This window comes from Zootermopsis nevadensis, unplaced genomic scaffold (assembly GCF_977971745.1).
Source record: "Zootermopsis nevadensis isolate Lab colony 2312 unplaced genomic scaffold, Znev_1.0 Znev_ptg000017l, whole genome shotgun sequence".
NCBI classification, from domain to species: Eukaryota; Metazoa; Arthropoda; class Insecta; order Blattodea; family Termopsidae; genus Zootermopsis; species Zootermopsis nevadensis.
Genome location: NW_028259149.1, coordinates 12,536,474 through 12,559,086, shown reverse-complemented (window position 1 = coordinate 12,559,086; position 22,613 = coordinate 12,536,474). Strand labels below are relative to the sequence as shown.

The following is a 22,613-nucleotide window of genomic DNA, read 5'->3' as shown; positions in this document are numbered from 1 at the left end:
GATAGCGAAAATAGATGTTAAATTTATCAGCCACTGCTGTGAAATAATGTAACTCAAGTTGAAGACACTTTGTATTTAGTGATTTATACTTGTCTCTTTGTACAATCAAGAAGATTAACATGGACTATACATGTGCTTCAGATTAGGAAAGCAAGAAATATACACACAGTATTTTGGTATGGATATTAAAATTGTCCTAATGGAAATAAGTCTTAGTAATACAGATTTGATTGAAATGGATCAGAATCAATACAATGCCAGGCTTTTTAGGAGGGTTGAACCTTCTGATTCATGCTGTATTGTTATTTGCTCTCACCTTCCAATTGGAGTACATGGACAGTTTGGCATGTTCAGGAGTTTGAGGCACATACATTGGCTGAGGCCTGTTCAGCGTGCAGTAGAAGACTCTTGTTGAACATTTGAGGCCTAAGTAAGTGTATGCATGCCCATTCAAGTACAGCTGCCCATATGATTTCCTGGGACGTGGTGTCTCAGGACTGACGAGTGACAGAACTGTTCCTGTTGGGGTAAGCCCTGTTCCATGATGCTTCTTTGGAACAAATGTCCCTGGCTTCAAAGGCAGTGTTGTTGGTCTGAGGAACTTTGGTCTGATCCCACTATTGCTTCCTTTGGTCTTGGAATGCTCAGCATTTTCATCTCCTTTTTCATTCTTCTTTGCTCTTCCATCTTCCAACTCTTTACTCGACTTTTCCTCCTTCTCACTTCCAATTTCTTTTGGTGCCATCATTGGTACAATATCTGGTCTTATTCCTTTTGACATTTTCTGTACAGGAGATGCTGAGTTTGTGGTATTCTGTGTAGCTTCTTCGCCTATAGTACTGTCAGTGCAATGATTAGTGGTTGGTAAAGGTGTATCAATTTTAATACTTGGTATCAGCTGTGAGGGAGTTTTGGGTATCTTCAGCAAAGTGCTTGCAGATACCTTAGAATTGACAATTCTTGGAAGATCATCTTTCAGATAATGACTAGATGGAATTGGGGCCACAGTGTTTATATATGATGTAATGGAAACTTTCAAGTTTTTAGGAAGAAGTGATACAGATGGCTGAGTTACCTTGGTTTGATCTGTGATTTTCGAAGAATGTGACTCTCGTGAAGGACTTGCAAGATCAAGTGGTTGTGGTGATGACTCTTTTCTGACTGAAACTGGAGATGGTACTGTTGGAAGTAAGGTATGCGGTCCAGGCATTCCAGGAACATAAGGAATTGCTTTCCCACCATGAAGGATGGTCACAACTCCACCAGAGTAGGGAGGAGGTGGGACACTGCTGTCTCGTGGGATTGGTGAAGAACAGACAGCTCCTGGACTCTTCTTGTCCTTGGTTTGAGCATGGGATAGACTTTGTAAGACATGAGAAGATTGTTGAAGAATGCCAGAGTGTGGAGGCAGTGTCAGTGGGTTGTAAGCTGTGATACTAGTCAGAGGATTTAACAGTGCACCATCTTGCAGGAAAGGTGCAAATGGCATGAAAGGCAAATGATGACCAAGATTTGGGGCTGGAATCCCTGGTACTGCCAAGTTTGGAGTAGCAATATTTGGCACAATGGGTACAAGAAGTTTGGTTGTGTCTGGAAAGGTGTTAGTGATTGTGTTTGTATTTGAAGTTAGTAGTGTTCCAGTACAGTAAGGAGATGTTGATGGAGAGGCAGAATTCAATATCATTCCCCCACCACTGACATTCTTCTGTTGCTGTTTTGGAAGTGGTGATGTAACATTTCTTGGACTGGAGGCATTTATAGGATTGATGCTGCCACCTGATGTCCGAGGGGGTTTCACAAGCCCACTGGACACAGTGCAGGAATTATTTGATAACTTCTGTGGCACCTGAACAATGGTTCCACCAGAATGAAGGCCAGATCTTGCAATCGTGACAACAATGTGTGGGGAAACATTGCTAGGTACTACTTCATCATCACACTCTGCTCCTCCTTTACTGCTTGCAGAAGATATCAGTACTCCTCCAGGATGTATGTGATTGGGGAGACTGAGAATCAGATCAGCAGCACCTCCAGGTGCTCCTGGACTCTTGCCTCCTCGGGATGATGGTTCAATTCTCATTGTCTTTGTTTCACCAGCACCATCAAGGATCTGAACCTCGCCTCCAAACATCTGAAGAGAATTAGGACGCATTGGGCACTTGGAAAGTTCTTCCAAAGATCTCAGAGTAGTAGCTGAGGGAGACATGATGCCAGAATGTGGTGTGGTTGACAGTGGTCGGATGTCAGGTGAGGATGTTGTTGAGCTGGTGTCTCTTGAAAGTTCTGAATCAAGCCTTCGCCTCTTTAAAAGAGGACCTTTGTGTTGTAGGTCCTCTAGTATTTCTTCATTATCACTGTCTTCCCTCTTCTTCTGCTGTTGAAGGCTAAGTTGGTGGTAGCTGTCCACAAGAGGTGTATTCCCAAGAAGGGGGCCTGGTGATGGAAAAGGAGGCATCACTAATGTTGAAGATTTCCCACTATCCCTTGAAGGGGGTGTTAATGGTGATGGTTTGAATTCTTGTTTCCCAATTTTGGAAGACACCTTGGCAATATTTAATAGTTGCATTCCAGAACCTTTTACTGCATGACCAGCCTTGCGTACATCCTCACTACTTCCAATTATCTGTGCCTGCAAATCTAAAGAATGTGATGAAACTGAACCATATTTCATAGCAGCATTTGGACTGTGTTGTGGTGATGCATTGTGCATTACTTTCAAACTAATTTCTCCTTTACAATAATATCGCTGGTGAATTTCTAGATTCTGTGCATTTCGGAAAGGTATTTTACATAAAGAACAAACATATTGAGAGTTTGAAAGATATGCATCATCATCAGAATTGTTTGAGGATTGGAGGCATGACATATTGGATGGTATGCTGCTGGAGGTTTCCATATTTGAAATTATGTCTGCCATCCCACAAACTCCAGGAGCAGGAGAAATTCCTGCTGAAGCAGTAGCTCTTGCCTTCAGGAGAAGGTCCTTGATGATTGAACCTTCAGGATTTTGTGGATGGTATAGAAGTTTTTCATTGGTATGATTCTTCAGTCCACCTTCTATGCAGGATATGTTCATGATGGAGCCATCCAGTCTTGCAAGCTTTGAATTGGATTGCCCACGATGGTAATTTGCTGTAGTCAGTATATTGTGATCTTTGAGAACAGTAGCTGAATTCATAGTTTGGTTCTTTACAGCTCCAGTGTTTGAAAAGCCTTCAGAGAAACAACGTTTTCGATGAACATTGGAGTTGGGATCCTCACTATTTATTTTGCTGCTTGTGTTGTGCGTTGTTGAGAGATTCAGAGGTTGCTGATATGATAATGATTGATCTGGTGTGGTTGAGACAGTTGATACAGGACTCTCTAAAGGTCTTGGTGACAATGAAGCTGACTCATGCCTATTACTGGGCTGAAGAAGGGCAAGTGCAAGTTTTGACTGTGATGCCTGTTGAAAAGATAATTTAACTCTCTCTGATTCATTAAGTGACATTTGACGATGGAAGAATTTTTTGGGCCACTGTGTTGCTACATCAATTCCTGGAGAAGATGCAGGTGATAAGGGACTTCGAGGTGATCCTTCCCTCAACTGCTCTCTGCTACTCTGACGCTGAAGAAACTTCTTAGACCAATGTGGGTCTACAGTTTCCACAATTGCTTGGTTATCACTAATTATCTTATTGATGTGCTGATGGAGTAACTCTGGGCTTGGAGAAGATGGGGTCTTCAGGCTGGAGATCAGGGAGGATGTTGGAGTAAAATGGGCTGGAGATGGAGTCTTGAGGCATGAAGATGATGACTGAGTAGTAATGACGGTGTTACTAGGGACTGTTTTAATTTTAGCTGTCATTGCAATTTCTGCTGCTAGCTGCTGCTCTTCTTCTTGGTACAAAGCTGCTTTGTGGAATTTAGGTTTGTAGATTTGTCTTGGTTTGTCTTGACTGTTGGTACTTTCACTGGTTGATGACACAGCTGATATTGTACTGATTGTTGTGGCAGTAGTTACTGTTGTAGTAGCTGTAATGTAGCTGGGGATATTTGAAGATAAACTGAAGTCATTACAGTGAGCTGTTGTGTTAGCTGTAGTCGAAGCATTATTTATAGATGACGGTGGTGGAGTACTGTTGCTGTAGTTCTCATCCTCATCATCCTCGACATCCGATGACTCGGCAGATGGCAAGTTGAATTTTGTCCCATTGTTGGAACCTTCCTCCTCCATCTTCAGAGCATGTGCTCTTGATCGACAGTGTTTATATAAGTTACTTTTTGTTTTAAAAGCAAATCCACATGGTTCACAGGGATAAGGTCGTTCGTTTGTGTGGGCACGGATATGCTTTTGGAGTACACTGGGCTTGGCACATGCTAATTTGCAGTATGGACACACATAACGTCCCTGCTGAGGCACTGATGATGATGATGATGATGAAGAAGAAGATGAAGAACTGTTTGAAGAAACAGGTGCAAGAAGGGGTGCAGGAAGAACTGTAGTTGTCATCAACACTGAAGGAGAGGCACCTCTTGATGTAGCTTTGGGTGAAGACCTACTTTCAAATCCTATTCTACCCTTTAACCCTTCAGTCACAGTGACAGTTTTTGGTGTTTTGATGAAGGAATCTGATATCTTGAACAATGCAATAGCAGGTTCAACTGTCCTTACAGGACCAAACACAATACCATTGATGACAGTGTCATTGGCAGCGATCTCTTGGGAAGGAGCAGTAACAGGTGAAGCTGTTGCCATTTTCTTGAACTTCTTGTGCAGGTACTTGCTGTTATTATGATCACAGGAGGATGAAGTAATGTCCATCAACTTGGAAGAGTTAGAGGATGAATAGCTGTCATCATTTGGAACTCCATTACCACCCCCCATTCCTGTATATACCACACCACCACCTCCTGGATCCTCTGAAAAACCAAGAAACATTTATACATAATTAATTAAATTGTCTTTGAAACATGATGTTGAACAAAACATCATTCCACTGTCCTCAATTGTTAAAGGTAATGAATGTTACCAAAATGGAATGGTGAAGTTCACAATTTCAAAATGCATCAGCTGTTGTATTTTTTGTCATGACATTGATAATAGAGTGAATGGTGGATAAAATGGTGGCTGAATTTATTTTAAAAGTTTTCTTCTGACTCATATAAATATGTGGTTCTCATCTCTGTGAATATGAATGTGCATTTATGGACCTGGTGTAAAATATCAGTCTAATTTAAACAAACATGTCATTGGCAAAATGAAATGAGGGTGGAAAGATTTATACGCATATTTTCCAAATGTGGTTTTGATGCTTTTGAATATACCATATTAGTCATTATATTCATTTACAGAAAATACAAATCTGATATCACAAAGCCAATCACATTACATTTAAGATATGCCGTATGAGCGGTAGAGTAGCATTTATTCCATCTTCTTGGTTTGGTCCACATATACCTAATAATCAGTCGTTTCGGGGAAACTGGAAGATCAGTTTGAGTTGTATGGGTTACGTCAACCCATTATGAACCAAGTCTAGAATCTTCTGACAACTTTTAATGCAATTTAATTAAAATGCGTTAATTAGTTTCGGAGATGAAACACATTACCACAGGGGCGTTCATATTTCTTAATGTGTTCACTCCATGCATATAACGTATAATGATCTTAGTTGTAACCATGAAATGTAATTATTATTTAAAGGGTCTAGCACTGGAACATTTCAATCTCACTCGGGACCGTCAGCGTTTGTCTGTTCTTTCGAACACGTCCAAAGGTTCAACCGTTTGTCTGAATAAGGATTTGGAGAAAAGATCTAGGTAAACAGATATCCAGGTTGGAATCGGGCTGCAGAATCAGAAGCAAACTAGATATATATTTAAATCTTTGGTAGCTAATGAATGTCATATGTTTGTGATATCTATAATTTGGTGTATGAAACAATTTCCAGTTCTTGAATGCACTGCAGAAAGAAGGATTATTTTCGGAAATGGCAAATGATTATGTTTGCATCGGTACGCGTTTAATGCACAAGCGCATGGCATTAACACAGGTTGATCGAAAAAACACGCATCCCATATTAAAATACTTGTTGGTGATTCCAATTTATTACAATTAGGCTGGATTAACCCTTTGCGGTCCCTTTTAAATACCACTATGGCTCTCTGCTGGTATATTTAAATACCACTAAGCTGTATACATTCAACTACTATAATGAACTGTTTTGATTTTCTTTATAACTTGCATAAAACGGAAGACACTTTGCTAAAAATGGTGAAAGTATATTCTGAGAGGATCACAGTTCCTCTTGTTTGAATATTGACCGTGTGGAATATTTTTCACGGACTGTACCACTGTCGCTACTGAAATGCGTAGTAAGTGGTGCCTTTCTGCTTCCTGTCGATCGGTAGAGAATAAAGCAAGTCCAAGTCGCTAGATAAGACTTTGGCGACGTCTAAACATCTCTTACTGCATGCAGATACGATGTCCAAGCATTGGATTTCACATTCTCAGAGCTGTGCTTCCTTTCGCCCTAATTTGTGTTCGAAAGTTCAAGACCAAGTTCAACACCAGGAAAGTGAAAGAATGCTTGATAAGAAGACGAAAGAATATGCACATGTCAGTGGTAGATTGCTCTAAGCTCCAAAAATAATTAAAAAGTATAATTTCCTATTAGGAAGATGGGATATTTGTTTCATAACTTTATCAGATATAAAATACTTCTATTCTAAGTAAATATGACAGCTACTCACAGGATGATATTTCGTCTTTATATGATGTATGACAAAACACTCGATGTGGAATCCTGGCTTCCTTGGACACGTCAGAATATGACTTTTCTCTCCTGCCTCCTTTAACTATTATAAGGGTTACAAAGTCTTACCAGGAAAACTAGGATAGAACCAGTGCAAAGAAGAAGGCTTGAATGAGATGCCAGCTTCAGTTTGACTCCAGATCTCGTAAAAAATGCGTAAAATACGTGGCGGACTCAGTCCGACATCGGACCGGAACTCGGAAATTTAAATGTTGGACTCAGTCCGACAGAAGAGCCCACGTAGGTCACGTCACGTTGTAACCTGCTCGCGTCAGTCCACCAGTTATTGTCAAACGGTTAAGCTCAAGGACGTCGTTTCCAACTTACAACTTTCGAAGATGAGCTTAGGAACATGTTTCCCGATTCTCCTGTGTCACACAAATCGATAATATCTCGTCTGGTGAACCGCGTTTCCGATCACTGCAGAAGCTCTTCACACACACAAACACGAGGAAAAGAGTGAATGCGTGCATTTCTGGGCATGTCCAACATTAATACTTTTTTTTAATTTTGTGATTTCGGTGCAATTTTTGTTTGCAAATAAAATAAATGTCACGAATGCGTTGCGTGACTTTTCGATCACCCTGTATATAACTGACACGTATGACCGTCCGTATGTTTCGTCTCCAAATTACTCGTTAAAACTACGTACTATCATTTCGTCTGCAATGAAATTTTCGGGAAAATTTAATTTTCATCTGCTCGGTTTTATAACTATAACGCCTGCTTTACTTGAAGCTCAAATCGGACCTTCATAAAAATGTCTGCTTGATAATATACCAATAAATCTCAAGGTAATTAACCATCATTGCCTCCCACCATTATTTTCCACTGCAGGCCGATAACCATAAAGATAAAAGCCTATACGTACAGCATGCAGATTGCAGGAACAGCAGATCAGCACCGCACAGACCAATATTAAAGAGATTGACTGTATTCGGTAGTTACAACAAAAAGTGTTCTTACTTTTTAAAATTCCAACCTTGTGTGCCGCACGATGTTCGAATTCAAAGTGATTATTTTGATTGCAAAACAGAATCAGAACGAACCATTCAGATTTTATAACTGGACCACCGATTGACTAGAATAAGGGCGCTATTGCACTGGAATGATGTAGACTGTACGTCCGAGCGAAAATTGTACGAATGCAGTAAAACACTCATCAACAAACTAAAACAACTCGTTTAACAAATGTTTCTTGTTAGTGCCATTTGTTTTCGTGTATCTCTGAGATATTTATGGTTCATCGTAAAAAATATCTGTCTTGGCGTCACTTTGTACCTATCTTCAAAGCTCACAACCCATCTACCTGCCCCCATCGGCTCCTCTACACTGCCACTGAACCTGACCTATGACATCACATGATTCCTTCTCCTGTTGCAGCAATTCTGGGTGACGTCACTTACCTGATGGAGGGGAGGATACATACATTTATATTTGTTTTGCTTAACGACGCATATTCTCGCCGGGAGGCCAATATAACCTATATTTCAACTTATTAATATTATTCTTCTGTCAGGGATTTGACTTTCTAGCGTGTTACGATTCAGAACGAATCCACAGAAAAGCCGAATATATATGCACACCTCGAGTAGGGTTCGAACCCGCGAACTGTGTTCCGGCAGCCCAAGATCGCGCGGATACTTTGAGCGATTCGATCATCAATGCCATCGTCTCAGATTGTTTCGTTTCTGTTACAAAGGTTCGGTATTCTGGCTTATTAGATCTGTGGCAGTTTGTCGTCTCCATATGCTCTAGGATTCCTTGAGTCACACCATCGTGATATATGTCATCAAGAGACATAGAGGAAAATACAGAGAAAAGACCAGTCAAATAAAGAAGATGGTTGTCTTCGGAAATGTAGCGCCGTGTAGTCTGGAATAAGTTTACCTCTGCAACGTCAGTGTTCACTACCAGACACGGCGCTACAACCCAGAAGACAACCATCTTGGTACTCACCGTGAGAACCTCATATCCTACTGATCAAATATCGAACTGGTGACCAAGAACTCCTAAGGCGACATTCGTTTCACCCAACATCCGGCACTTTGTCATGTCCAAGCCATGAAGATTGACGCTACGCTCGCGGCGAACGCAAGCCTCAATTGTATCTCGGACTTCGTATCTTCGGTTCTGCTGTATTACAGTATCACTGAACCACAAAAGTAAGATAGAACACTGTTTATTTTGTTTTCCAAAGCTTCAGCTGGGCTGACGTGGTTACAACAACGCTCTGCCCCTGAATTGCACGTTTTGTTTACACATAAAAGAAAAGTAGACCCCCAGTGTAAAAACAACTGCTCGTCCCCGCTGTAACCAATCATTTTATCAAGATGGATAATCATGTTACATCGCTGTCTGTGCGTTAACCCTTCGAAGTTCTGTGGTAACTATATGTACCACATGCTTTAAAAATCAGGAAATCTGCATTTTTCCCCACTGACTGTATGACTTTCGTATGACTGTTATAATAAACAGCATTACTCAATTGATCTGTGTAATGGAGACGTGATTTTTTTTTGAGGCGAGAACTGAGTTTATAAATATTGTTCTGACAAAGCCATAAAGAATTAGTACCGTAAATCGTTGCGCATTATGCAGACCGCGTTTCAACTTTTCCTCTGGTGGAGAGTAGGCATTCTGTCTCGCTCAGAATCACATTCAGCTACTTCATTAATTGAGAGTTCCTTTCTTTTCTTTTTATGGTCAGCTCCATCAAGTGGGGGATGTCATTAAAGAAGGCGGAAACGAACTGCATGAATGGACACTTCCAGGATTAACGTTGAAGGACGCGTGTACCTGCTTCGGAACATTTCACCATCAACCAACGCCATTTTTTGCCCAGATATCGCGTCTCTTTCTTCTCTGAGCTTTCTTTTCGTCTGATATCCATGAAAATTAATTATTCTGCCACCTCTTGACACTTCAAATAACTATTTTGTAGTTTTCATCAATGAAAGGTTCAAACGGACAAGAAATCTTACGCACAAATGAAGGAATTATGTCATAAAGAGGCCAGAAATGTTTAACCCTTAGCGGTAACTCCACTAGCATACAGACAAATGTAAAAACACATCTTGTTTCCTGTTTGCGACTGGCGTTTTTGCTGTCTGTTACGAACGATGTCTTAAAACTGCCAACAAATGAGAGGATAAAATTTGTAAGAAATAATGAGAATGTGAGGAAAAGATGAAGGAGGAGAGTAGCGCTAATAGAAATAGACGTGTAGGAGCTGAAGATCGCAAAGAAAAACTGCGACAATCGAACGTAGTCTTACGTAGTAGCTGTGTCCCTCCTCTGCCGTCATATCAACACAGCAAAGTTTTTAGTTGACAATGTAAAGCTTGCCTTAGGTAAAAAAATTCCAACACTTTAAATTGGAAACACGTAATTTGTAACAGCTTTTCCTTCTTTACATTGGCTTCTTTTCATTTTGCCATATAACAGAGTTCGCCTATGGCCTTGTTCTTCTGTATATTACATACCATTAGTTACATTATCAGTGCCCGTAAAGTGACTTATTCCGACTGGCGACCACTTATAAATATCGAGTCACGCTTGCTGTATCCAGCCATTCTGAAGAGAGAGAATTTTGGGGTGAGGGTGTACATATAGGATGGGTAAACCGGAGTATGACGCTCAGCACAATGACGGTAAAAATGTCAACCAACTTAAATCTGAGCTGTCCAAGTATAAAGAATAAAAGAAGAAAGAACCAAGAGTGTGCTGCCCAAAAGTTGTCCAAACATGTGGGCTTTATCGTTTTATTCAGTAAAGTATTTGTAACCCACATGCGTTTTATACGTACCGTTGTTGTCAACTGCCTTCTTCTTCGACTGAAGGTCATCTCTGTTGTGTGTTGTCCCTGTAACGAAAGAAAAAATGTTTCAGTACTTTGATGTGCCAAGGTAACAGAGCTCACGGAACTCCCAAACAAATATTTAAGCTAGTTCATAGCGGAAAATACAAAACCATAATTCATTCATTTTGTCGTGCCCGATCGTGTTCCTTTCCGATTTTGATACAAACTCGGTAACGTAGACCAACACCAAACTTCGTGATTCCGTTTACACTTTCGTTTAGTATAATTAAGTTAAAGCCAAAATGAACTCTTACGTGTATTTCTTGAGTTCTTGACAGATCTGTACTAAACCTGACGGAACAGCTGTTAGTCTGTACAGATTAATCGCCATGCGTAAGTTCCATCCAGTTGAAGTCACTTTAAGGGCTTAGTTCAAATATTTGTACATATTTCGAATCTTTCGACAGGTATCGATTATCACGTATAGAGTCTAAGTCTCACACACGTTAATCTAAAATCAAAACTTGCAAAGACTTACAGGCCTATTACGTTGGTTTTAGTCCTCAGACATATTTAGATCGAACTGGTATTACTAATCTGCATTGCAACGGCACAGCCAAAGTTACAGAACAACGGAACTGACTTCTTCTTACCTTAAATTTTATTCAGAAGCAGCGGCCATTCTATCTTTCGAAGCTAATAGTACCCATGTGGCGTACTTAAACAAACAACTAAAAATTTTATCACAGAATTGGGCCGTTTGGAATGACTCGAACAAACCAAACACGAAACACTGTCATAAAGACCTCCCGAACAAAGAATGCTCTCATCATCGGTGGTTTTTTCTGTATTTGTACTACGTTTTTTTGAAGGAATGAAGAACTGAAGAATACTTGTCTTTCTCTGCATATTGAAAAAGCTTTACAATTTGTACTGTCAGCCTCATCCTGTTAAAGTGTTTAAGTTGATAAGATGTGATGTGCAAATCATAAATTCACAGGCATTTCAAATGAACACCTTAAGGGCTGAGACCACGTAAGAGATCTAAGCACAGAGGGAGGATGATGTCAAGGCGGATCTTACATGAGTAAGGCGTGAATGTGTGGGCAGCGTTCAGCTGGTTCAGTTTTGGGTCCAATGGCGAGCATTTGTGAGTATCGTGATAAATCTTTCTGTGCCCAGTAAGGTCGGGGGCAACTTGAATACCCGAGTAACGACAGACCCTGAACCACAGATTTGGTATTCGACTACAGGGAGGAGTCCTTCTTGAAAAGCTAACAGTCTTTTAATTAGTCAGTCAATTCCTCGCCTTTTTATGGCACACGAAGGTTCATTACATTGTTCACAAGAGCCAGTCAACGATATCTCTGCTGAGACACACGAATCCACTCCACAACCACCAATCCTCTTTCCTTAAGACCCATTTTAATATTATTCTCCATCTACACTTAGGTCATCCATGTGTCAGATGGTATTCTGTTACGTCTTATGCAGTACCGGGCCAGAGAAATTAATTACATCATTGAAAGTTTTCCAGGAAAGAGGCAGGGCCGTGGGTTTATTTTTAGCTGAGGCCAGTGGTGAAATAATTCCGTGTTTATGCGCCCGCCTTCGAACGATGAACGTCGGCATTGCGGGAAGGGAGAGGGGCGTCGGTGAATCCTCGCGGTCTCTAGAACGTGAAACTCAACCGGTCAAGAATTCTATGGAAACTGTAGGAGTGAATCCCCAGAAAGCAGGGTTCATGCCGGCTAACCAGTTCCAAGTACGACTTCCATTTAAAATAGCAAACACGTGACGTCAGAGTGCAATGCTATATCCTTACAGCCCCTAGGTGTAGCACTTGCTTGGCGTCATTTAATTTGACGATTCCTGTACCTGTAACTGCTATAGCCAGAAATTATCAGAAAAAGCAAATAAATTCGGAAGATATGGAAGGAATTAGCCGTGGTCTGTTTTTAACATTTGAATTAGTACTACAGATTTTACAAGTTCGCACTGTCGCCATGGTGACCTGCAAGGCTTTACAGAGGTGTGCAGCGGCTTATCTATCAGATGCGCGGTGTGTTTGTATCTATCCATGCGTGCTACGTGCTCTGTCCGTCTCATCCTCCATTCGATCATCTTAATACCATTTCATGAAGGTAGATCCTCACTTACTCCATCTTGCTATAATACTGTCAACAGACCACGAGCCCTGCGGAGGAAAGTCGTTTCTGGTTTGGTGCAGGGGGAATGTTTACTATCAAGTGGACTAGAGAGCTGCTATTGGTGGGAAGTGCGATACGTCAGAGTTTTACTCTACTGCACAGACTGAAAACATGAAGCAGTTAAGAGTGGCGTGTAGTGAGCGCACTTGTAATGTGTTCTGTGGGTGTTGCGATAATATTCTAGATTAAATCACTGTGCCACTGTGAGGTAATCTTAAAGTTATACCCATTAAAACATATGAAAGATTGTTGTCTGTTGTTTGTTCAGTGGTTGTGGAAAGAATGCTTTTAGGATGGATCGTCACTCACGGCGAAATCTTGCGCATGCGCGTGTAACGCATTCCTAGCAGGGCTTTTCTCCTGATCTGTGGACTGTATAAATGAAGGTGCTTCAACTTATTTCTTCCTTTGGGTCAGGCGATTTTCCGTAGAATCCAAGGGTCAAAGACCCTTCTGGCATTGTTTTCGAAAACTAACAGCCAAATTTCGTCATCTTTAACACGTTCATAAACAACAAATTACCACAATATATGTTGAAAAATAATTGTTATTTAAATGTGCACAATTACTGTAGAGTTACATATTTTAATCTAGCTCCTGCAGCTTTTATCTTACGATTTTTACCTGGAGAATTTCCATTTTGCGGCGGGTTTTTAAAGTCAGTAATATGTGTGGCATTTGTAAATAAAGCAGCGGACGAGACAAGAAAACGTTTTTTCAATCTCTGGAGCAAAGAAAATAAGTTCTCTAACAAATTAACAAATAAATTCGCGTGCTTGGTTTTAAGTGGTCTCGGGCCGGACGTGGCCTGCTTGCTGCCAGTTGGACCACGAAAGTATAAAGCATACTCCGAATACAGCCTGCTCTTAATGTATCTTTGATTTGTTACACTTTTCGAAGTATTTGTTGCCTGTGTTTATATTATATTTTTCCTGCAGAAAGTAATTTTCTCTGTGCTTACTCCTAGACGTTTTGCCTAAAACGCAATTTCTGAGCTTTTCTTTGTGGTATCTATTCTTTCCGGACCGTCTCAGTGATTACAAAGCCGAAGTATCCAACCCTAATATAGTGCCACCACGAAGAAATAATATTTGCAACGGTCTGTTGGCATTTGCTGGCTGCTCCAGAAAAGCCTTGGGCATCAAATGTACGACGGACCTCGATTTCATAAATTTTAAAACGTGAAAAAGTGCGCCTTAAAATCGAGGACATACGGTATAAGTCCCTGCCGTACACTGACCTGAACGCAACAGGTGGGCTCCCACAGGTACTCAGAATTGACACAAGCGGGAGACATTTCGCGCAAGATCCCCTCATCACTCTCAGTAATTCTATATGGAAATCTGTATAAATTATGATTCATACATCACAAATCGTTATGTCGATACTGTATCTGTTTAATATAAAACATAATTTTAACGTTATTTAACAGCAGAGTTCATCAGCGTGGAAGATGAATTGAAAATTATTTAGGAGTTGGTTATCGTGACATAGTAGAATGTACACTGCGTTTAATCTAGCTGTGCCGGTACATGACGTCACATGCATGGGAACGCCGAAAGATTATTTCGGTGATGCGCATACCGTATCAAAAACATTAGACCCATCATGCTATCTTTGAATACTGCGACGAGACTACACTCAATGTTATCCTATTAGGAACGTAAATCTGCGCAAGTGTACAGGACAAAACCAAACAAGAGAAAGACTGCTGTCTGCCGTCAAGTCTCATTGTGCGACAGTAAAATCATGCATGATAAAACAGCAAGCCATAAGGCAATTAACGACGCTGTCACTTTCTCTCCTATGGGATCTGCTGTCCAGCTTTCACCCCACTACTCTCAGATTCCCTCATCAGCTGCGCACACCAGAGGCCACCACATAGCAACGCGACTATACATGGCACAGAAACAAATCACCTTTGCTTTTTCAGACCTGGCGGCCATTGATAAGGGGAGTTTTCAGTTGCTGCTTCCGCTCTGTTGCCACACACTGACGTAGAGCAGCCGTGAACAGGAAAGCAAGAGACAAATTTCATGGGCAAGTCTTCACCGCGTTTCCTCGCAGGTGTCATCAAAGCAGCGGGGCACTTTTCTCTCTGCTGTTTGTGTTAACAAGGAAATCCGCAACCAAACTTGGACTTACGGAATGGTGTGAACCAGATTGGAATAACCTCATATGCTCTTCGTGATTTTACATACTTAATTATTCGCGGTGTTTGTTTATTAAAGGTAGAAATCTTGTAGTGAAACAATATTTGTCCTCCACATCACAAAATGTGTTATATCACTTTTACACCTGACATTCTATCCCTTTCTTAAATATATTTAACTCGTTAACAACAATCATCCTCACTTTCCTTTTGGATGTTGGATATTTATTATTTATTTAGTGTTCTGTCTGACGACAGGTCCATATGAACAGGATCCTCCCATCCTTTTCTCGGACTGGGACCTGTTCATATACGTTCTTGGCAGATGATCCAGAAGTGGTTTGCCATTGCCTTCTTCTGTGTGTGAATGGAGTAATTGTTGGGATGCCACGGAGAAACCGGGGAAGCCCCCGGAGAAAAACTCCGTGTTGCCTAGACCACGGCCTTGCCCAACACAAGTTATAAATTCGGGCACCGCCGGGAATCGAACGCGAGACCCCAGGATTACAAGGCCAGCGTTCTAACCGCTAGACCACCTCATCTTATTATTATTATTTAGTGTTCTGTCTGACGACAGGTCCATATGAACAGGATCCTTCCATCCTTTTCTCGGACTGGGACCTGTTCATATACGTTCTTGGCAGATGCTCCAGAAGTGGTTTGCCATTGCCTTCTTCTGTGTGTAAATGGAGTAATTGTTGGGATGCCACGGAGAAACCGGGGAAGCCCCCGGAGGAAAACTCCGTGTTGCCTAGACCACGGCCTTGCCCAACAGAAGTTATAAATTCGGGCGGATGTTGGATATGGATATTTAAATATTGAATGAACATTATGCAGCAGGCCTACATTTACTGGACAACAATGCACGTATAAAGTCGTGCAGTTGAATCCACAGTTATACAAGTTTTCCATTACCTGTGGACGAGCTAATTAATGTCACCCACAGGCCAAGTTGTTTGCCACGTCATCTCGATTTGTTGTTGTGGTCCAAGAACGAAGGTCAGATTGTTCGTACTTCTTTCTGTGGGACGCCACTACCAAATTTCATCCAAACCCGTTTATTGCTTACCAGATGAACCATACAGACATCATCTCACCAGTATGTTGTATTTCATGCAAACAGTATTCGTTGTTGTTCTTGCTGCAGATTTGCGACGCTGTGGAGCGGCGGCCAACTACCGCGAAGATAAAGACTTCGTGGAATCCCGTCTTTTCCTCATATCAAACAAAGCCCCGTCACTGATGTCTGCACGCACAATTTCCCATCAGTGGGAGTGCCTTGTTTGCAATCTGCAAATCCATAGGAAATGTTCAAACTGTCTCAAGTTTCGCATTGTGAATAATCTTCCACACAAAATCGGTACACAAGAAATTAATTACATTTATGGACCACCTCATTCACAAAAGCCCATCCGAAGCTGGATCCAGTCTACATCGAAACTTCATATTCCTCTAAAATCCATTTTCATATTATCTTCCGGTATGGCTTCAAAGTGCCTCCAACTTTGCAGTCTTCAAAAATATAAGAAAATAAAACTCCATTTTGTGGGGTGCGTATGATCCAAAGATAAAACAATTATATGTCCTTTAACAAGATTAACCAAATGATTTTTGTAATGAGGACGTGTTGCTTTCTTTGTGGCAGGAGCTGAATCTTTAAATGCCACTTGGAAGAGTTTTGGCTTCAAATGGTTAAAAATTTAAACCAGCGGATCTTCTGCTTTGTTATACAGAGACGATGTCGCATAAGGAGACAGTCGAAGTCTGAGTGTTGTGTTGTGAGTTCGTGTGGCTTTGCGGTCTTCTCTGAGTCTCGGCTTGACTGAAGAATTTTTCTGAGATTTTCTGAGCTTTTTTTTTCTGGAATTTACAGCGCCGCCGGGTCGCCGCGATGTCCACTCACACGGGACAAAAACAAATGAGAATGACGCGTATAAGCCTCAATGTCTCGAGTGGAATTCGAACCCACGATCTCACTATTCGAAAGGCCACTGTGATAGGCCCTTTTTATGTCAGATACAAATTTTTATCGATCACCTGTCATACAAACAGCTTCATGTTTTCATGTTTGAAATAATTTTGCTCTTAAATCACATTCGTTCACAAACTAGCAAATGTAAGTATGAATTCCTTTTCCTGTGGCGAGCTCTGTTGAGACAGAATGAAATACCCTGATTCCCCCTCCCTACTTCAGAACCAGTCGTCACACTACAAGCATGACTTGGACGCCCGCCCCTCCCGATTCCTAGAAATCGCGCTTTTGCTGTGCAGCAAAACAGAATTCTGCGAACTGTGTGTGTGTGTGTGTGCGCGCGCGGAGATAGACGCATACAGGATGTCTGTGAAGCAAGTATCCTCTTGCATACTGATTTTATGTATCCATACTAAAATACCAGCCTTGAAATAACAATGCAGTCGTCTCTTTTCCGAACACCAAGAGAGACTGCATCGTAAATTGTTGCTAGTGGTACCCAGTAACAGAAATATTTCACTGAACAGAGTAATACATTATTTTGTCTGTGCACTTATTTGTACATAGTAAGGAAAGTGACTGGCTGCAGTTTGGATGGGGTTCGATTCCTGACAGGGCAAAAATTCTTCATGCCATTTCTTCCATATCTCCTCTATGACATGCCCAGTCTGATACTAAAAAGGACATCGAGGACCTCGTCAATTGATGATCATGATGTCATTTCTTATTCTACAAGCTGTTCTTGAAAGGTGTTACAACTTTCCTTACGCCACGACAGCTCCGTACCACATGCTTTAGGGACGAAATGAAATTCGCGAGAAAAAATCTTCAGTGTTTTCGGAGACAACGCGGACAGACAGCTTTAGATTATGCATTCACGTCATACATCGCTGCAAATAACGCATAATGTAGAAACAATAAACTGGCCTTTTAGTACGGCAGACCGAATACTTAGAATCAGACCAGTACTGTAAATACAAGCAGAAATCGCTCCGCCCCTCACACTGTGGGCAATTTGTGTGTACTGTATTATTGTTGTTGTAATCATATATACCGGCACATCATTTGGTACATCCAGTAGTTTTTTATTTACTTTAATCACTCTCTGAAAAAGGGAATGAAACGAGAGATAATGATGAGAGTATTAGTAGCCATGGTTACGCAAAGTATGAGCAGAGCGAACAAATCAGAGCAGTAGCAACTGCAGCGACCCACATGACGGCGATACTTGAACTGGTGTTATTGTCTTTTGTTTTTCTGGTTTGTGCACATAATTTAATTTTTCTTCGGTATTTTAATTTTTTTTTGCAACTTTTGTATTTTCCGTGTTTTGTTGAAAATTATAATCCTCGACGGGTCATGCGAAACACGAATCTGAGAACAATAAATTCATGTATTATATAATTTTATTTAATGATAGCGTCTTCCGAATGATGTATTAAGTTCCCAAAATGGCGGTCTTCTGCAGTTCCCTGATGTCGTGTTTGCCTGGGATGTTGGCCAAATATTTCCTGAGTGACCTGGAGGCAGTTCCTGTTGCTCCTGTAATTATTGGGATTACTTTTGCTTGCTTATTATTATTATTATTCCCTTGTGTACAATTATATCTCCCGAGTCAAATATTTCTCTCAGATTTTTTTCAAGCATTTCTTGTTTGAATGACGTGTACGCGTCTCGTCATTGTCATATCTTGATTTGATTACAACAGAATTTTGGCAAGTTACAGAGCCGCTAGTATCTACATCCCATCTTATCTTCCAAAAATATATCTTTATGTATCTTTCATTTCCTGATCTTCCAACCGAACGTTATCCAGAAACGTCTCCCCCTCCCAATTCTAGCTACATGCCCAGCTCATCTTAACCTCCTGCATTTCATCATCATAACAATACAAAGTGACTTACACACCTCCGCTGTGGTGTAACAAATGGATGAACTGCGGACAGCTCAGTCGCTCCGAAGTGGACGACCGAGGTTCGATTCCTAACAAGAGCAGATATCCTTCTATTCGGTTCCACGTGCAGACCATATCTGGTGCTCTCACAACTTCGTATTCGGTGAATGAATTTTTCCCTCTCGGGAAGGAAACGCGGTAGAATTAAAAACTTTACCTTCTAGCGGGTGGATTGAGGACCCAGTCTTGTTGCCCGACCTGAGAGGACCCGGTTTAAGCTTCACCTCTTGTGATTCATATCCAAGCGCCGTCACCTTATGAATGACGCAGCATGCAATAGTAACTTTAACAAGCCAGCCAGGAAGGCTACAGCGCAGGGGTGCACACACTCTACTACACGCCAACATTTCATTTAAGCTGTTCGAGAGTTGATGTTGCTAATTGTTTAATAAAGTACCATGTTTTGAAATCCAAAGTTTAAAACAAGACTAAACATATAAAAGTCTGGGTTTTGGCGGATATGCATGCATTGGGGTTTCTAGTACAGGTACATAATTTGTATTTACTATGATATTTGGTACGAGAAGGGGAGATTTATTGGTTTTCTTGGGAGGAACACAGATTGCAGGTGTTTGAGGAGGATATTTGGGCCTAGGAGAGAAGACGATGGGACATGGAGAAAACTGCATAATGACGAACTTAAAAATTTATACTCCTCCCCAAGTACTGTCACGGTGATTAAGTCGAGAAGAATGAGATGGGCGGGGCATGTAGCGCGCATGGATGGGACAAGAGGTGTGCACCGGGTACTGGTTGGGAAACCTGAAGGGAAGAGACCGCTGGGGAGACCTAGACGTAGATGGGAGGATAATCTCAGGCGGGATCTATGGGAGATAGGAGTTGGAGGCTGGATGTTGGTGGCCCAGGACAGGGTCCTGTGGTGGGCTTTGGTTAATTCGGTGATGAACCTTCGGGTTCGGTAAGCCATTTAGTTAGTTATATTCGTTTAGATGAAGTACAGTACACATGACCAAAATGAATAAATATTAAAGTTTTATTCAAGATTAAACGTTAGAAAAGAATTATTTGTAATTGGTGTTTTAATTATGGTTCGAAGTTCTACAGCTAACTCTGCTTTTTAAGGGCAGGTCGTTCTGTGTCGGATTGGACTATGCACTGCTCTGAATTAGAATTCTACAAAATTTCTCCAGATTAATGCTGCAATGCCAATTAGTCCACCACGAATCTCACGTGAAGTTACCTGGAACTAAACCCGGGTCTCAGCGGTAAGAAGCCAGCGTTAGCCTCCCAAGGTACAACACGGAATCGAATTACGGACTGTTTCCTTAAAATATGAACTCTCCAAACTTTCTGTCAATTACAAACCTTTACAGCATCTACATTTGAAAAGATATGCATGCAAATGCTAATAACACCCAGAACCTGAATTAGAATCCATTCATTGGCTAAAAGAGCACAAGATGTTCCGGTTAAGAGCACGCAACGCCTTCCTCTGAATCACTCTGCACACAGAGTTCATTTCCCAACAAAGGCAGGGATTATTCTCTTCGCAGTTACGCCCGTGCTGTCTCTGAGACTCAATGACCTCGTGCTCGGTGGCCGCCGAAGACCTCTGCAAACCAACGAAGATTTTTGGACATCTTTCACCACGAAAGATTTCAGGGCTTTGTGATAACTGCTTCTAAGAGCCCCTCTACCCTCAGGAGTTCTAATGACCTGCCATTTTGAGCGACAGCCTACAACAGAGAGCGAAGTCTGTACCTCACTTGGCTCAGACGTCACTACGGGGAAAACGCACACAATCTTCATCATATCGGTGCGGAAGCCACGAGGAAAGAAAAATACATTAAAATGCCGACAAATATGGATCGGAATTCGAACCCGTGATCCACGTGTTGAAGCGTTCAAATACATCACGTAACGCATGGCAAATTAATCAGTCCGATGGAATATGATGAAGACCGCACGTAAGACGAGACCAAATCGGCTACTTCGGTAATTATAATAAATGATCACAGACAGTCGAGAGTCGTCAACTGTGACGTCAATGTCGCCACGTGATTAGCAGACCTTGAACAGGACAGCTCACGCTTTCTTGTAGGGATAGCTGTGGAATACCGTCGACATGGCATCAACAATCCTAGCGCCCGACACAGGATTGCCCACAACTCAAGGTCAGGGTGTCCAAGCTTCTGGGAATTCCGTTTACAGTTCGTATACCTGTAGCTGGGAGCAGGGGTGTAAGAAAGAAGTCAATAAAACTCTCAGAACGCCGCACACACCACCAAAATTACATACAGTAAAGTGGAGACGCATAGAAACATGTCTTCAGCGAAGTGAACATAATGCGAGTTGCTATGGTAACACCCATGGTCGGAATAATTAGTTCATCAGTTAAACTAGTCACGAAAATACGCGCACAGAACAGTTGCAGCGCGTTCGCCAAGATCTGACCTTTGGCCTCTGCGAATGGCTCCAGTGAATCACAGTCGAGGATTCCCCACTCAGTCACTTCCACAAATGCATGTAGGTCTTCGTGTGAAATGTCAGTTATTCTTTACGAGATTATTCTTGTCCGATTTTAAACCAAAATTAGAATAGTAAAACTTGCCAATATTAAATGTAATGAAAGCCTGTTCAGCAGTTCTCGGGTTGTTACTTGCGGACAGACACGGCGAAGTCAACGGAATCGTTTTTAGTCACGAGCGTGCCTAAAACTGGAAACCTTGTTTTCTCTTCAGTGCCCCGAGCTTATCAGAGGTGGCAAAACCTCCACAACGAAAATGTTTAGCCTCCGCAAATCAGAAAGTTTCCCTAAATTAGGCGCCTTTCCTCTGCCTTAAATTAGGTCACGACCACCTACTCTGACATCCTTTCAAAAACATTATTCGTCTTTCAACATTACATAATATAAGCTATTAACGGCGTAGTTAAATAAACTATAAATAAATAGAATTCATGACTTCAAGTCACTATGTGTCTGTTTATGGGCAAACATTTTCTTAAAGACCATAAAAATACATGTCACGACGTGCGATTGTTTTTTTCTTAGCGGCAAAACAGTGCTTTTAACAGTTATTTAGATAAGTTTCCCCCGTCCAAGGAGTTCTACCAAATCTTCATAAAGATTCATGTTTATGAAGTTAATTCCGAGCCTTAATAAGCCACAGATCCTAATCCATAAAACTGAAGAATTTGATAAGTTTCGTCCTTTAAAGGATTTAAAATCTACTGAATCCCTGTAAACAAGCAGATATCTTGCACCGGTTTACTTTATTTTAATCAAATGAGTTATTATTATTCCAGGCAGAGAGAGAGAGATATGCAATCTCTTCGGTAACAGATTTTCCCTTTCATTTCTAGAGCACATGTGCCTTTTAATGATAGTTTGGAAAAACAATGAAAAGTAAATTTTAACAGCGTGTGAAAGTATCGTAAAACTGGTTATTATACTATATACAAGACAACTCAACTCGATATTTTGACTGGGAGAATTCAAAATTAGATCTGGCATCAGAAGGCTCTGAACAGTGTCACAAAACGAAATGAAATCAGTGGCAGAACATCTTACATGTGAATAGGGAACGCCAGAAATGTAACCCTAACCACCTTAACCACGCACAGTACTCCTCCAGGGTTTTCACAACAGCATTCCGAACCAACAAGCAAGTACAGAATAAAAGTTGTATACGTCCATTATAATGCGTAATTTGCACAAACAATAAACGCATAGTGTGGTCGTCTCTGGCCGCAAGACTAGTCTTC

General features: G+C 41.2%; 1 protein-coding gene across 3 annotated transcripts in view; it reads right to left on the bottom strand.

The window, feature by feature from the left end:
- The window catches only part of shn (zinc finger protein schnurri), a 111,321-nt gene that overhangs the window by 24,471 nt on the left and 64,237 nt on the right, over nt 1-22,613 (bottom strand). For 2 of the 3 annotated variants that reach the window (XM_087350454.1, XM_087350456.1), the window contains exons 2-3: nt 10,606-10,662; nt 317-4,902 (exon numbers count right to left, since the gene is read on the bottom strand). In XM_087350454.1, the coding sequence (XP_087206580.1) occupies nt 317-4,902; nt 10,606-10,662 (4,643 nt within the window). Of the gene's footprint in view, nt 1-316; nt 4,903-7,763; nt 8,107-10,605; nt 10,663-22,613 lie in introns of those variants that run through there. The other variant, XM_087350457.1, reaches the window with a different exon arrangement.